The sequence below is a fragment of the Eretmochelys imbricata genome, chromosome 2 (assembly GCF_965152235.1).
Source record: "Eretmochelys imbricata isolate rEreImb1 chromosome 2, rEreImb1.hap1, whole genome shotgun sequence".
Classification (NCBI taxonomy): domain Eukaryota; kingdom Metazoa; phylum Chordata; order Testudines; family Cheloniidae; genus Eretmochelys; species Eretmochelys imbricata.
This window is the reverse complement of record NC_135573.1, coordinates 2,876,313-2,889,830: the sequence shown is the minus strand read 5'-3', so window position 1 is coordinate 2,889,830 and position 13,518 is coordinate 2,876,313. Positions and strand designations below refer to the sequence as shown.

At 66.1% G+C, this 13,518-nt stretch overlaps 1 protein-coding gene across 1 annotated transcript; it reads left to right on the top strand.

The window, feature by feature from the left end:
* Positions 1 to 3,764: 3,764 nt before the first annotated feature.
* Positions 3,765 to 6,822, top strand: CATSPERQ (catsper channel auxiliary subunit theta). Its single transcript, XM_077810635.1, has 5 exons — positions 3,765 to 3,938; positions 5,068 to 5,165; positions 5,407 to 5,599; positions 5,697 to 5,782; positions 6,691 to 6,822. The coding sequence occupies exons 1-5, from the start codon at positions 3,824 to 3,826 to the stop codon at positions 6,820 to 6,822; spliced, it is 624 nt and encodes a 207-aa protein (XP_077666761.1). The 5' UTR covers positions 3,765 to 3,823.
* Positions 6,823 to 13,518: the final 6,696 nt, after the last annotated feature.

Below are 13,518 nucleotides of genomic sequence, written 5' to 3'. Positions count from 1 at the left end.
TACCTAGGGAGGTGGTGGAATCTCCTTCCTTAGAAGTTTTTAAGGTCAGGCTTGACAAAGCCCTGGCTGGGATGATTTAATTGGGGATTGGTCCTGCTTTGAGCAGGGGGTTGGACTAGATGACCTCCTGAGATCCCTTCCAACCCTGATATTCTATGATTCTATGATTCTCTGGCTCCTAGGTGGTGGGGGAGCGTAGCTAGGGAGGGAGCAGGGGGAATGGCTGCTCCCCACACTGATCACATCAAAAGTGTCGCCTTAGGCGCTGACTCCCTGGGTGCTCCGGGGCTGGACCAAAATTTGGAGGTTGCAGAGCCCCCTCCGGCAGCTCCCTGCCCCATGCCCAGCCCCAGCTCACCTCGACTCCGCCTCCTCCCCTGAACACACCGCCCGGCTCTGCTTCTCTGCCCCCCTCCCCCACTTCCCATGAATCAGCTGTTCGGCGGGAAGCCAGAGAGGGCTGAGAAGCAGGTGATGGCTTCACACTCAGGCCCAGGGAGGTGGAGGTGAGCTGGGGCGGGGAGCGGTGCCCCTACTCCGTCCCCCCCCCAGGTTACCTGCTGCGGTGCAGGCGGCCCTCCTTATGCCCCCCCCACCTGAGCTCACCTCTGCTCCGCCTCCGCCTCCCTGGGCCTGAGCGTGAAGCTGCCGCCTGCTTCTCAGCCTGCCCCGTCTTCCCGCCGAACAGCAGATTCGCGGGAAGCCGGGGGCGGGGCGGAGAAGCAGAGCGGGGCGGCGTGTTCAGGAGAGGAGGCGGAGGCAGAGGCGCGCTGGGGCCAGGCACGGGGCGGGGAGCTGCAGGTGGGGGCTCTGCACCCACCAGATTTTCCCTGTGGGGGCTCCAGGGATGGAGCGCCCGTGGAGTCAGCACTTAAGGCGCCACTTTTGACTGGTTAAATTTAGAAGCCCTTTTAGAACTGGTTCTCCCTTGTGGAACAACCGGTTCTAAAAGGGCTTCTAAATTTAACAACCAGTTCTAGTGAACCGGTGCGAACCGGCTCTAGCTCACCACTGCCTGCACCCCCCAGAAAAAGCAGTGCAAAGGCTTGGGGGGTCAGGAGTAATGGAGGAGCTGAGGGAGGGAGAAGGAGCCTTGGAGTGAACCTGGAGGGGTGTTGGGTGTGGGTGGGAGAAGTATGGAACAGATTTGTGGGGGGTGGAGGGATTGTTGGGGAGCTTTCCCCATGCAGACCCTGGCTGATCCCAAGCCTCTCCCATTCAGACAAGCACATCTGCCCCTGTCCCCATGTGGCCCTGCAGCCCCCTCCCACTCAGCCCCTGGCTCAATGCTGTCACCCCGCTAGCTTCTGTGTCCCCCCCAGCAGCCCCATGTGCACGACTCTCTGACCCTCCCCCCCCCCCACACACACATCCTGTGCCTCTTGTCACGGAGTCCCTGGGCGATACTCTGGAACTGCTCCCCATGAAGCCAGGCAGGACTCTAGGGAAGTCTCCTTTCTGTGAGCAGCCTGTCTTCAGGACACACAGCTCACACAGCTTCCACCTTCCTGGGTCTGACCTCGGAGCATTCAGCATCCTCTCTGCCCCTCCGGGCGCTTCCCACAGCGAGTCCGCCCAGGTGGGGTCCTGGGGAAGCCAGAGGGTCCTGCCCCACAACTTCGCAGTCAGACATGACTCTCAGCCAGCCAGTAAAACAGAAGGTTTATTAGACGACAGGAACATGGTCTGAAACAGAGCTTGTAGGTGCAGAGAACAGGACCCCTCAGCTGGGTCCATTTTGGGGGGCAGTGAGCCAGACAACCACGTCTGCACTTCACTCCATGTCCCCAAACAGCCCCAAACTGAAACTCTCTCCAGCCCCCCCGGTCTTTGTCCCTTTCCCGGGCCAGGAGGTCACCTGATTCCTTTGTTCTCCAACCCTTTAGCTCTCACCTTGCAGGGGGGAAGGGCCCAGGCCATCAGTTGCCAGGAAACAGGGTATTGGCCATTCTCTGTGTCCAGACCCCTGCACACACCTGCCCTTTAGGGCTCTGCAATGATCATACACCCTTACCCCACTACCTAGATACTTAAGAACTGCACAGGGGAACCTGAGGCACCCCCACACTATTCAGAGGAAACATTAAGAACAGTCCCACTTCGTCAGACCTCCTAACCTGGCTCTGTGGGCAGGGTGCTGTGATGAATGCAACTGTGGTCAGCTGTTAGTCTGTTCTGGTGCTACAGCAGCCTCTGGTGGGAGAAAGGCAGAACTGCAGCACTTCTCAGGCAGAATGTATTTTCTGCACAGAAAAACAAATTCTGCACTGGACATGAATTCTGCACATGCTCAGTGGTGCAGAATTCCCTCAGGAGTAAGGGGTGCTCAGCAGCTGTTGTTTGGCCTGGCCACGCCTGGCGCCTGCTGAGTCGGGTTGGTTCCTAGCAGGTGCCTGGGACCTTCCCACTGAAATGCTGGCAGCTGAGTGCTTAGCCAGGAGGTCCTGGCTTTTAAAGGCAAGGCTCCCTAGGAGCCAGAGAGGAAAGCACGGGGTGCTAGCTGGAGCCAGGCTGCCCCCAGGCCCACATGCCAATGTGCATGCTGCCCAATGTCTTGGTGCTAGTCCCTCCCAAGCCCCCCTGTACTCCCATGCCCTCCCACATTCCTCCTCTAGAGCCTGGTGCCCGGGGCTGAAGACACGGCCTGCTTTGGCACTGCCCTTCTCTGAGCACAGCTGCCACGGAAACAGGGTCCTGGGTTCTCTAGAATTCTGTCCGCCTGTTCTAGAGCCCACAGGGGCCGGTTGCCATGGCGCAGTAGTGCACTCCATGCCACCCGCCACCCACAAGGGCCTTGCTGTTGAGCCTCCTTTGCCACAGACAAGGCCCTTGAATCAGTCTTCATTGACCCGCTGTTCCCCAGCCGGCACTCTCCAGCTCCTGCGGTTAGGGGGAACTGACAATTGGCCAGGTGACTTGGCAAGTGCTGGGACCGGGGGGCTCTGTGCTGAGCGTGGCAGAGTCTCTGTGGGGTCATGGGTACAGCAGTGGGTGTCTCTCCGGAGCCCCCAGCTGGGGCTGTGATGTTCTCAGCTCGTACTGGCTCAGCAGGGTTGGGGCAGGTCAGTTATTAGATGGGAGACTTCTCAGGATAGAATCAGTGCTGACCCCCAGGACCCAGGTGGTGCTGTGCTGCAGGGAGGGGTGCTGTGGTGCAGGGAGCTCGATAGGGGGTGCTCTCCTCTCTGAGTCAGCGCTGACCTCAATGCCCCAGCATGGCATGGGGGTGCTGTGTTGCTGTCAGCAATGCTTGGGGTACTTGCTGCTGGATGTGCTCTTTTGACTGAGATGAGTCCAAGGTCCTAACTGCCTGTGGTCCTTTGAGATCCCACCCCGGTTTTTGTGACATGCTGATGTCCTGGCCAAAGCCCAGCTCGGGGGATTCCATTCTGCCTCTCAGTTCCCCCTGTATTTTCAAGTAGATCGGGGCTTCTTCTGCCCCTACTGTTGTGTGGTGTTACAGCAGCTGTTAAGCAGCTGCTGCATCCCACCCCAGAGGTGGCTGCATATCAGTGGCTGGGGAAGTGGTATCTGTGGACAGAGTCTATGGAGCCCTTTGGGATCCTCCCAGATGGCAACATGAGATATTATCTTGGGGCTTGGCTTCTTGGGGCTTTTCCCAGCTCTACCACCGACTCCAGGGTGACTTGGTGGAGGCACGTCCCAGCTCTGTGCCTTAGTTTCCCCACTGCTGACGTGGGCCTGATGAATTCCAGGGTTCACGGTATGTAGCACAGGGTGCATTTCTCTGCTGACTGGCTCCTCGCCCTTCCCTTGACAGCCCCCATTGGTGTGGGTGGACGCCCACCTCCCAGGAGCAGCCATGCTACGAGGTGCCTTCATGCTTTGGAACCTCAGCTTCTTCAATGTGGAGAGGACCCTGGCACGCAGGATGCAGCAGAACGCGCATTACCCCTTCCAGGTGCAGCAGCCCAATGGTGAGGAGCACTCCCCGGCACCAGGCCCTGGAGGTCTCCAGGGTACATGGTCCCACGTCACCCGAAGCTCCTGGAGGTGTTTGAGATGCCCACAGGAGAATGTGTCTGATGCAGCGTCGTGGGGTTGGTGTGTCATGAAGAGGGACCATGAGACTGCCTTCGGCACTCCAGAACCTGCTCTGGAACCCATTAATGTTCTGCACACCCTGCTCCAGAACCTACTGGTGCTCTGCCTACTCCTCTTCAGAACCCAGTGGCTTCCTGCCTGCTCTGGAACTCACTAACGTTCTGCACAACCCATTCCAGAACCTACAAATGTTCAACCTGCCCCACTCCAGAATCCACACGCCTCCTGCCTTCCCTGCTCCAGAACCCACTCCAAAAGTAGCAAGTGTTGCCCTCCCAGCTCCACAACCAGCCTCCCCTGCTCCATACTCTGCTCTGGAGCTTGCAAACACTCTTCTTTCCCCTCTCCGAAATAGCAATCGTCTGTCCTCCATTCCAGAGCCCACTCTAGAACTCACTGCCATGCTGGCTCCTGCACTCCAGAACCTGCTCTGGAACCTGCTTCTGTCTGCTCTCCTCCAGAAACTGTTCCGGACCCCTCAGAGGTTCTGCCTTCCCCACTCCAGAAACCACAATTGTTCTGTCTTCCTGCTCCAGAGCCAGCAAGAGTTCTGCATTACATACTGCAGAGCCCATTCTGGGACCGGCACTTGTTCTGCCTTCCCTGCTCCAGACTGTGATCTGGAACCCACAAATGCGCTGCCTTCCCTGCTCCAAAATGTGCAACCGTTCAGCTTCCTTGCTCTGGAACCCTCTGGCATTCTGCCTGCCCCAGGGAACTCACTGCCTTGGCGCGAGTGCCTATGGCACCTTACGCTGACTGGCACACGCCAAAGGGAAGAGCCTGCCACCTGCTCCCATTGTGTGCTCAGCCCTCTGGCTCAGGGGACAGAGTGAGCTGGTCTTAGAATTGAAGGTCCCAGGTTTGATCCTTGCTGCTGGCCTGCCTGGGGCAGCCCCAGGCTTGTCCCCCCAGTGTGGTGATTCTCCTGGGGCCTTGCTTGCATGGGGACAGGTGGGTCTGGGTCCTGGCCCCATGCTGAGCTCTCTCTATCACCCCCAGTGTTTGTCATGGAGTATTACAAGGACACGCTGTGGAAGGGGGCCCTGATCTTCCTGCTCTGTGTCTTGGGCGGTGTCTTCTATCTCAAGAGTGAGAAGGTAGGAGAGCCTGTGGCTGGTCCCAGGCTGTGCCCCAGAGCCCCCCGACTGGGGCCAGGCAAAGGGCATTGTTTCCATTCCCCGCCCCCGGGGTGGGTTATAGCTAACTGGAGACCCCTCACCCCCAAGTCCTCCAGTTACTTCCCCATCCTGGGAGCTGTGGCCAGCAGTCCCTCTCGCTTGCTCGCCCTGCCTCCACCCCCCAGCTCTGGGTCTTGGCTCCCAGGTCCATCCCCCACAGGTCTCCCAGGATTACTCCGGCTTCTTCATCTACGGGATCCTGGTCGGCCTCTGGCTCCTCCTCAGCTCCATGCACAAGCGGCACCTGGTCATCAACCATGCCCGGGGCTGCTACCAGATCTACATCAAGAGGCAGCTGTGGGAGGAGGGGCCCTTGTACCAGATCTACGTCCGGCTGACGGCCCAGACGGACGGTACGGCCCCTGCCCAGGGAGAGGGGCCTGGGGCAGCTGCCCCCCGCACAGGACTCTCACCCCTCACCGGCTGCCTCTGGCCTGTCCTGTCCTGCAGCCTACGGGAAATGCTTCTACAGCCTCATCATCAACGGCTATGGGCTGGAGGTGCTGGCCCTGGCTAGCCTGTCCGACAAGTACGAGGTGAGCAGCCCGGCCTGGCCCTGGTCTGCCGGGCACCGCGCTGGACCCTGGTGCATGCCGCCACCACAGCCACGAGCCCGCTGTGAACCTGAGAGATCAGCGAGAGCTCAATTCTGCCCCACCACCTGGCCCGCAGCCCTGCTAGCCCAGCCCTGGGTGCCCCCCAGCTCTGCCGGTCGACTCGCAGCCCCTGCTAGCCCAGCCCTGCCCCCCCCAGCTCTGCCCATACCCCTCACTCCCAACCCACAGCCCCTGCCAGCCCAACCCTGGGTGCCCCCCAAGCCCTGCCGGTGCCCCTCACTCCTGGCCCACAGCCCTGCTAGCCCAGCCCTGGGTGCCCTCCAGCTCTGCCGGTCGACCCACAGCCCCTGCTAGCCCAGCCCTGCCCCCCCAGCTCTGCCCATGCCCCTCACTCCCAACCCACAGCTCCTGCCAGCCCGACCCTGGGTCCCCCCAAGCCCGGCCAGTGCCCCGCACTCCCAACCTGAAGGCCCCTGCCAGCCCAGCCGTGGGCTCCCCCCCAACCCTGAGCTCTGCTGGTGCCCCTCAACCCTGACCCGCAGCCCCCTGCTAGCCCAGCTGAGTTTGCACAGTTGTTGGCAGGCCGGGGGGCTGCTTTGGAGCATGGGGCTCTCAGGACAAGTGTGTGTGTGTGGGAGGGGGGTGTTTGGGGGTGCTCGTGTTCCCAGGCCCCATGGCAAGGTCAAGCAGTGAAGGGGCCATGGATGCTGAGTGCCCCCTTCCAGGGTGGGGGGGAGACACCCTGGGGCAGGTGCTTGGTGGGGGTACGCCCATCTCCGTCCAGATCCCCTCGCCTGGCCTCATGTCCCCACCCCGCAGGTGCCCACCCACTGTCCCTGGGCCTCTGCCCCGGCCTCATGCCCCCTGCCCTGCCTGTCGCCCCTCAGCAGATGGAGTTCCTGGGCAGGCGGATCGCGCGCAAGCTCAAACTCAACTACTTCGACTACCTGGATGTGTCCACGCGCCACGTGATCCGCCACCGGCCCCCGCTGGAGCGGGACAGGGACCTGCAGGTTTGAGGCGGGGGCCATGCCCCAGTAAAGCTTGGCCTCCCTCTCCGCTCGCAGCTGTTTGCACTGGGGGGCCCTGCTGGTCCCCCGCACTCTGGGGCTGGCGGGGGTGGGAGCGGCCCCTGCAGTATATCCACTGGGGCTTTGCCCCATCCCTAGCCCTGGGGCCCACCCTGCAGATCTCCCCCCCGATCCCTCCCCCACCCTGCTGCCGACTGTCACCCCCCTGCCAGCCCCACAGCCAGCCACGCTTCCCCCCGCCCCTCCACAGCTGGCCCTTGGGTGGGGACATGGAACCAATGGGGGGCCGCGGGAGGGGGGGCCGCGGGAAGCAGCCTGGGCACCTCGGCCCGGCCAGCAGCCCCACGTCCTGCCTCAGAGGCTGTGTCTGATGGTCCCTCCTCCGGGTGAGGGCGGGCACCTCCCTCGTCGCTCCCTGGGCGACCGGCCATACGGCTGTGCCAACCACCCAATCGAAAAGAGCCCCCGGGCCTGCAAGGGGCCGACCCCCCGTCACGTCCAGGAGGGAGCAGCTGCCTGACCCCCCAGGGGTCTCAAACCCGCCCCTCTCCCGCCACAGAGCTAGCCCTGGGGATTGCAGCGCCCCCAGGCTGCCGCAGTGCTCCGGGCTCCCCCAGATCCGCCCGTTCAGAGCATCACCCGGCTGGCCCGGTTCCTCCCCCGAGGGCTGGCCCAGGCCTGAGGTGCTGGCCAGGAGGGGGCTGGGGCTGTCTAGGCTGTGGGCACGCTTGTCCATGGAGGCTGGGGATGGGCGAGACCATCCCTGCCCCGTGCTGGGGACCTGGGGGATGCTCCAGCCATGCAGGGCAGGGGCACCTGGCTGCGTCTCTCTGCTCCGGCCTGCTGGAAACCATCGGGCAATGTTTCGGCCCATGGCACTGCCCTGTGCGAGCTGCCCTGCACGGCCCCCCCAGACAGAGCAAGTCCTGGCCCCTGGGCTAATGGGGGCCCAGTCCCTGCCTTGCCGGCTGAGGTCTGCGGCTTGCTGCCTTCCCTTCTCCTAGCCATGGGGCTGCCGTGCCATGTTCCCCCGCTAGGTGGGGCACGTCGCACTCCAACCAGTTGGGTGGCTCCGAGCCCTGGGCTGTGTGTGTGTGGGGGGGGTGCGGGGGCGGTTTGCAAAGCCCTAGGATCAAACACACACACCCCGGCCCCCCGGCGCTGTTCTGGCTGAACTGGGCCCTGCAACTGGGAGGAGGATGTGTGGGTCGGGGTAAGAGGTGACCAAGGGGATTCCGTGACACTGGGCAGGTCCCGTCCCTGTCTGTGCCTCAGTTTCCCCATTGGACATGGGGCTGGGGAGCCCGAGAGTGCTGAGGTGTGTGAAGGATGCCGGCGGTCGGTGGCCCCCAGCCCAGAGAGCAGCGCCCGTCGCTGCAGGGCAGTGCGGGGAGTCGAGCGCTAGCCCAGCGCCTGCTTGGAGGTGCCCTGTGCTGGCGAGGGAGGGGTGCTGGGGCTGGCCCGGCCAGCGCGCGTGTTCACGCAGCCCGTGTGACTGGCAGCCAGCCGTGGGCACGGCTGAGCCCAGCCGGTCTCCTCCTGGCAAAGGGCTCTGCCCTCCGGCTGGCAGCTGCCCCGGGGCCTGGTCCTCCTGGGCTCCTCCGTGCTGGGCTGAGGTGCGTAGAGACACAGGCCTGCCTGCCCCTGCCTTAGCACACACAGACCCACACACGTGTGCCCACAGACAGTGCGCTGCACACTCCTGGGCCTGTGTGGCAACGGGGAGCTTCTTCCATGATGGCCGCCCATCCCCTGCCGCTGCCCAGCCCCCTCACGACGACCCACCCCCACGTCACCGCCCATCCCCCTCACCACCACCCAGCCCCTGCCACTGCCCAGCCCCCTCACCACCACCCAGCCCCACGTCACCGCCCATCCCCCTCACCACCACCCACCCACCCCCTCACTGCCACCCCCCCACAACCACCCACCCCCACGTCACCGCCACCCCCCCTCACCACCACCCAGCCCCACATCACTGCCCATCCCCCTCACCACCACCCAGCCCCACATCACCGCCCATCCCCCTCACCACCACCCAGCCCCACATCACCGCCCATCCCCCTCACCACCACCCACCCACCCCCTCACTGCCACCCCCCCACAACGACCCACCCCCACGTCACCGCCCATCCCCCTCACCACCACCCATCCCCTGCCGCTGCCCAGCCCCCTCACGACGACCCACCCCCACGTCACCGCCCATCCCCCTCACCACCACCCATCCCCTGCCGCTGCCCAGCCCCCTCACGACGACCCACCCCCACGTCACCGCCCATCCCCCTCACCACCACCCAGCCCCTGCCGCTGCCCAGCCCCCTCACGAGGACCCACCCCCACGTCACCGCCCATCCCCCTCACCACCACCCACCCACCCCCTCACTGCCACCCCCCCACAACCACCCACCCCCACGTCACCGCCACCCCCCCTCACCACCACCCAGCCCCACATCACTGCCCATCCCCCTCACCACCACCCAGCCCCACATCACCGCCCATCCCCCTCACCACCACCCAGCCCCACATCACCGCCCATCCCCCTCACCACCACCCACCCACCCCCTCACTGCCACCCCCCCACAACGACCCACCCCCACGTCACCGCCCATCCCCCTCACCACCACCCATCCCCTGCCGCTGCCCAGCCCCCTCACGACGACCCACCCCCACGTCACCGCCCATCCCCCTCACCACCACCCATCCCCTGCCGCTGCCCAGCCCCCTCACGACGACCCACCCCCACGTCACCGCCCATCCCCCTCACCACCACCCATCCCCTGCCACTGCCCAGCCCCCTCACCACCACCCACCCACCCCCTCACTGCCACCCCCCCACAACCACCCACCCCCACGTCACCGCCACCCCCCCTCACCACCACCCAGCCCCACATCACTGCCCATCCCCCTCACCACCACCCATCCCCTGCCACTGCCCAGCCCCCTCACCACCACCCAGCCCCACGTCACCGCCCATCCCCCTCACCACCACCCAGCCCCACGTCACCGCCCATCCCCCTCACCACCACCCAGCCCCACATCACTGCCCATCCCCCTCACCACCACCCAGCCCCACATCACCGCCCATCCCCCTCACCACCACCCACCCACCCCCTCACTGCCCAGCCCCCTCACGACGACCCACCCCCACGTCACCGCCCATCCCCCTCACCACCACCCATCCCCTGCCACTGCCCAGCCCCCTCACCACCACCCACCCACCCCCTCACTGCCACCCCCCCACAACCACCCACCCCCACGTCACCGCCACCCCCCCTCACCACCACCCAGCCCCACATCACTGCCCATCCCCCTCACCACCACCCATCCCCTGCCACTGCCCAGCCCCCTCACCACCACCCAGCCCCACGTCACCGCCCATCCCCCTCACCACCACCCAGCCCCACGTCACCGCCCATCCCCCTCACCACCACCCAGCCCCACATCACTGCCCATCCCCCTCACCACCACCCAGCCCCACATCACCGCCCATCCCCCTCACCACCACCCACCCACCCCCTCACTGCCCAGCCCCCTCACGACGACCCACCCCCACGTCACCGCCCATCCCCCTCACCACCACCCATCCCCTGCCACTGCCCAGCCCCCTCACCACCACCCACCCACCCCCTCACTGCCACCCCCCCACAACCACCCACCCCCACGTCACCGCCACCCCCCCTCACCACCACCCAGCCCCACATCACTGCCCATCCCCCTCACCACCACCCATCCCCTGCCACTGCCCAGCCCCCTCACCACCACCCAGCCCCACGTCACCGCCCATCCCCCTCACCACCACCCAGCCCCACGTCACCGCCCATCCCCCTCACCACCACCCAGCCCCACATCACTGCCCATCCCCCTCACCACCACCCAGCCCCACATCACCGCCCATCCCCCTCACCACCACCCACCCACCCCCTCACTGCCCAGCCCCCTCACGACGACCCACCCCCACGTCACCGCCCATCCCCCTCACCACCACCCATCCCCTGCCGCTGCCCAGCCCCCTCACCACCACCCAGCCCCACGTCACCGCCCATCCCCCTCACCACCACCCACCCACCCCCTCACTGCCACCCCCCCACAACCACCCAGCCCCACGTCAGCGCCACCCCCCCTCACCACCACCCATCCCCTGCCACTGCCCAGCCCCCTCACCACCACCCAGCCCCACATCACCGCCCATCCCCCTCACCACCACCCAGCCCCACGTCACCGCCCATCCCCCTCACCACCACCCAGCCCCACGTCACCGCCCATCCCCCTCACCACCACCCAGCCCCACATCACTGCCCATCCCCCTCACCACCACCCATCCCCTGCCACTGCCCAGCCCCCTCACCACCACCCAGCCCCACGTCACCGCCCATCCCCCTCACCACCACCCAGCCCCACGTCACCGCCCATCCCCCTCACCACCACCCAGCCCCACATCACTGCCCATCCCCCTCACCACCACCCATCCCCTGCCACTGCCCAGCCCCCTCACCACCACCCAGCCCCACGTCACCGCCCATCCCCCTCACCACCACCCAGCCCCACGTCACCGCCCATCCCCCTCACCACCACCCAGCCCCACATCACTGCCCATCCCCCTCACCACCACCCATCCCCTGCCACTGCCCAGCCCCCTCACCACCACCCAGCCCCACGTCACCGCCCATCCCCCTCACCACCACCCAGCCCCACGTCACCGCCCATCCCCCTCACCACCACCCAGCCCCACATCACTGCCCATCCCCCTCACCACCACCCAGCCCCACATCACCGCCCATCCCCCTCACCACCACCCACCCACCCCCTCACTGCCCAGCCCCCTCACGACAACCCACCCCCACGTCACCGCCCATCCCCCTCACCACCACCCATCCCCTGCCACTGCCCAGCCCCCTCACCACCACCCATCCCCTGCCACTGCCCAGCCCCCTCACCACCACCCAGCCCCACGTCACCACCCATCCCCCTCACCACCACCCACCCACCCCCTCACCGCCCATCCCCCTCACCACCACCCAGCCCCACATCACCGCCCATCCCCCTCACCACCACCCATCCCCTGCCACTGCCCATCCCCCTCACCACCACCCAGCCCCACGTCACCGCCCATCCCCCTCACCACCACCCACCCACCCCCTCACCGCCCATCCCCCTCACCACCACCCAGCCCCACATCACCGCCCATCCCCCTCACCACCACCCATCCCCTGCCACTGCCCAGCCCCCTCACCACCACGCAGCCCCACGTCACCGCCCATCCCCCTCACCACCACCCACCCACCCCCTCACTGCCCAGCCCCCTCACCACCACCCAGCCCCACATCACCGCCCATCCCCCTCACCACCACCCATCCCCTGCCACTGCCCAGCCCCCTCACGACGACCCACCCCCACGTCACCGCCCATCCCCCTCACCACCACCCACCCACCCCCTCACTGCCACCCACCCCCACGTCACCGCCACCCCCCCTCACCACCACCCAGCCCCACATCACCGCCCATCCCCCTCACCACCACCCACCCACCCCCTCACTGCCACCCCCCCACAACCACCCAGCCCCACGTCACCGCCCATCCCCCTCACCACCACCCACCCACCCCCTCACTGCCACCCCCCCACAACCACCCACCCCCACGTCACCGCCACCCCCCCTCACCACCACCCAGCCCCACATCACTGCCCATCCCCCTCACCACCACCCAGCCCCACATCACCGCCCATCCCCCTCACCACCACCCACCCACCCCCTCACTGCCACCCCCCCACAACGACCCACCCCCACGTCACCGCCACCCCCCCTCACCACCACCCAGCCCCACATCACTGCCCATCCCCCTCACCACCACCCAGCCCCACATCACCGCCTATCCCCCTCACCACCACCCACCCACCCCCTCACTGCCACCCCCCCACAACGACCCACCCCCATGTCACCGCCCATCCCCCTCACCACCACCCAGCCCCACATCACTGCCCATCCCCCTCACCACCACCCACCCACCCCCTCACTGCCACCCCCCCTCACCACCACCCACCCCCACGTCACTGCCCAGCCCCCTCACCACCACCCAGCCCCACATCACCGCCCATCCCCGTCACCACCACCCAGGCCCCTGCCGCTGCCCACCCCCTGGCTGCCGCCCACGCCCCTTACCACCACCCAGCCCCACATCACCGCCACCCCCCTCACAACCACCCACCCACCCTCTCACTGCCACCCCCCCTCACAACCACCCACCCCCACGTCACTGCCCACCCCCTCACCACCACCCAGCCCCACATCACCTCCCATCCCCCTCACCACCACCCAGGCCCCTGCTACTGCCCACCCCCTGGCTGCCGCCCACCCCCCTTACCACCACCCAGCCCCACATCACCGCCCACCTCCTCTCACAACCACCCACCCAGCCCCACATCATCGCCCACCCCCCCTCACAACCACCCACCCCCATGTCACTGCCACCCCCCTCGCCACCACCCAGCTCCCCCGCTGCTGCCCACCCCCTGGCTGCCTTACCACCACCCAGCCCCTTACTTGCACCCCCCCTTGCCACTCCGCTGCCCCCTGCCACTGCCCACCCCCTCACTGCCACCCACCTCTTGGCTGCTACCCAGTCCCATGTCACTGCCTATCTCCCTCACCCGCCACCCACCACTGCCACCCACCCCCTCACTTCCACCCC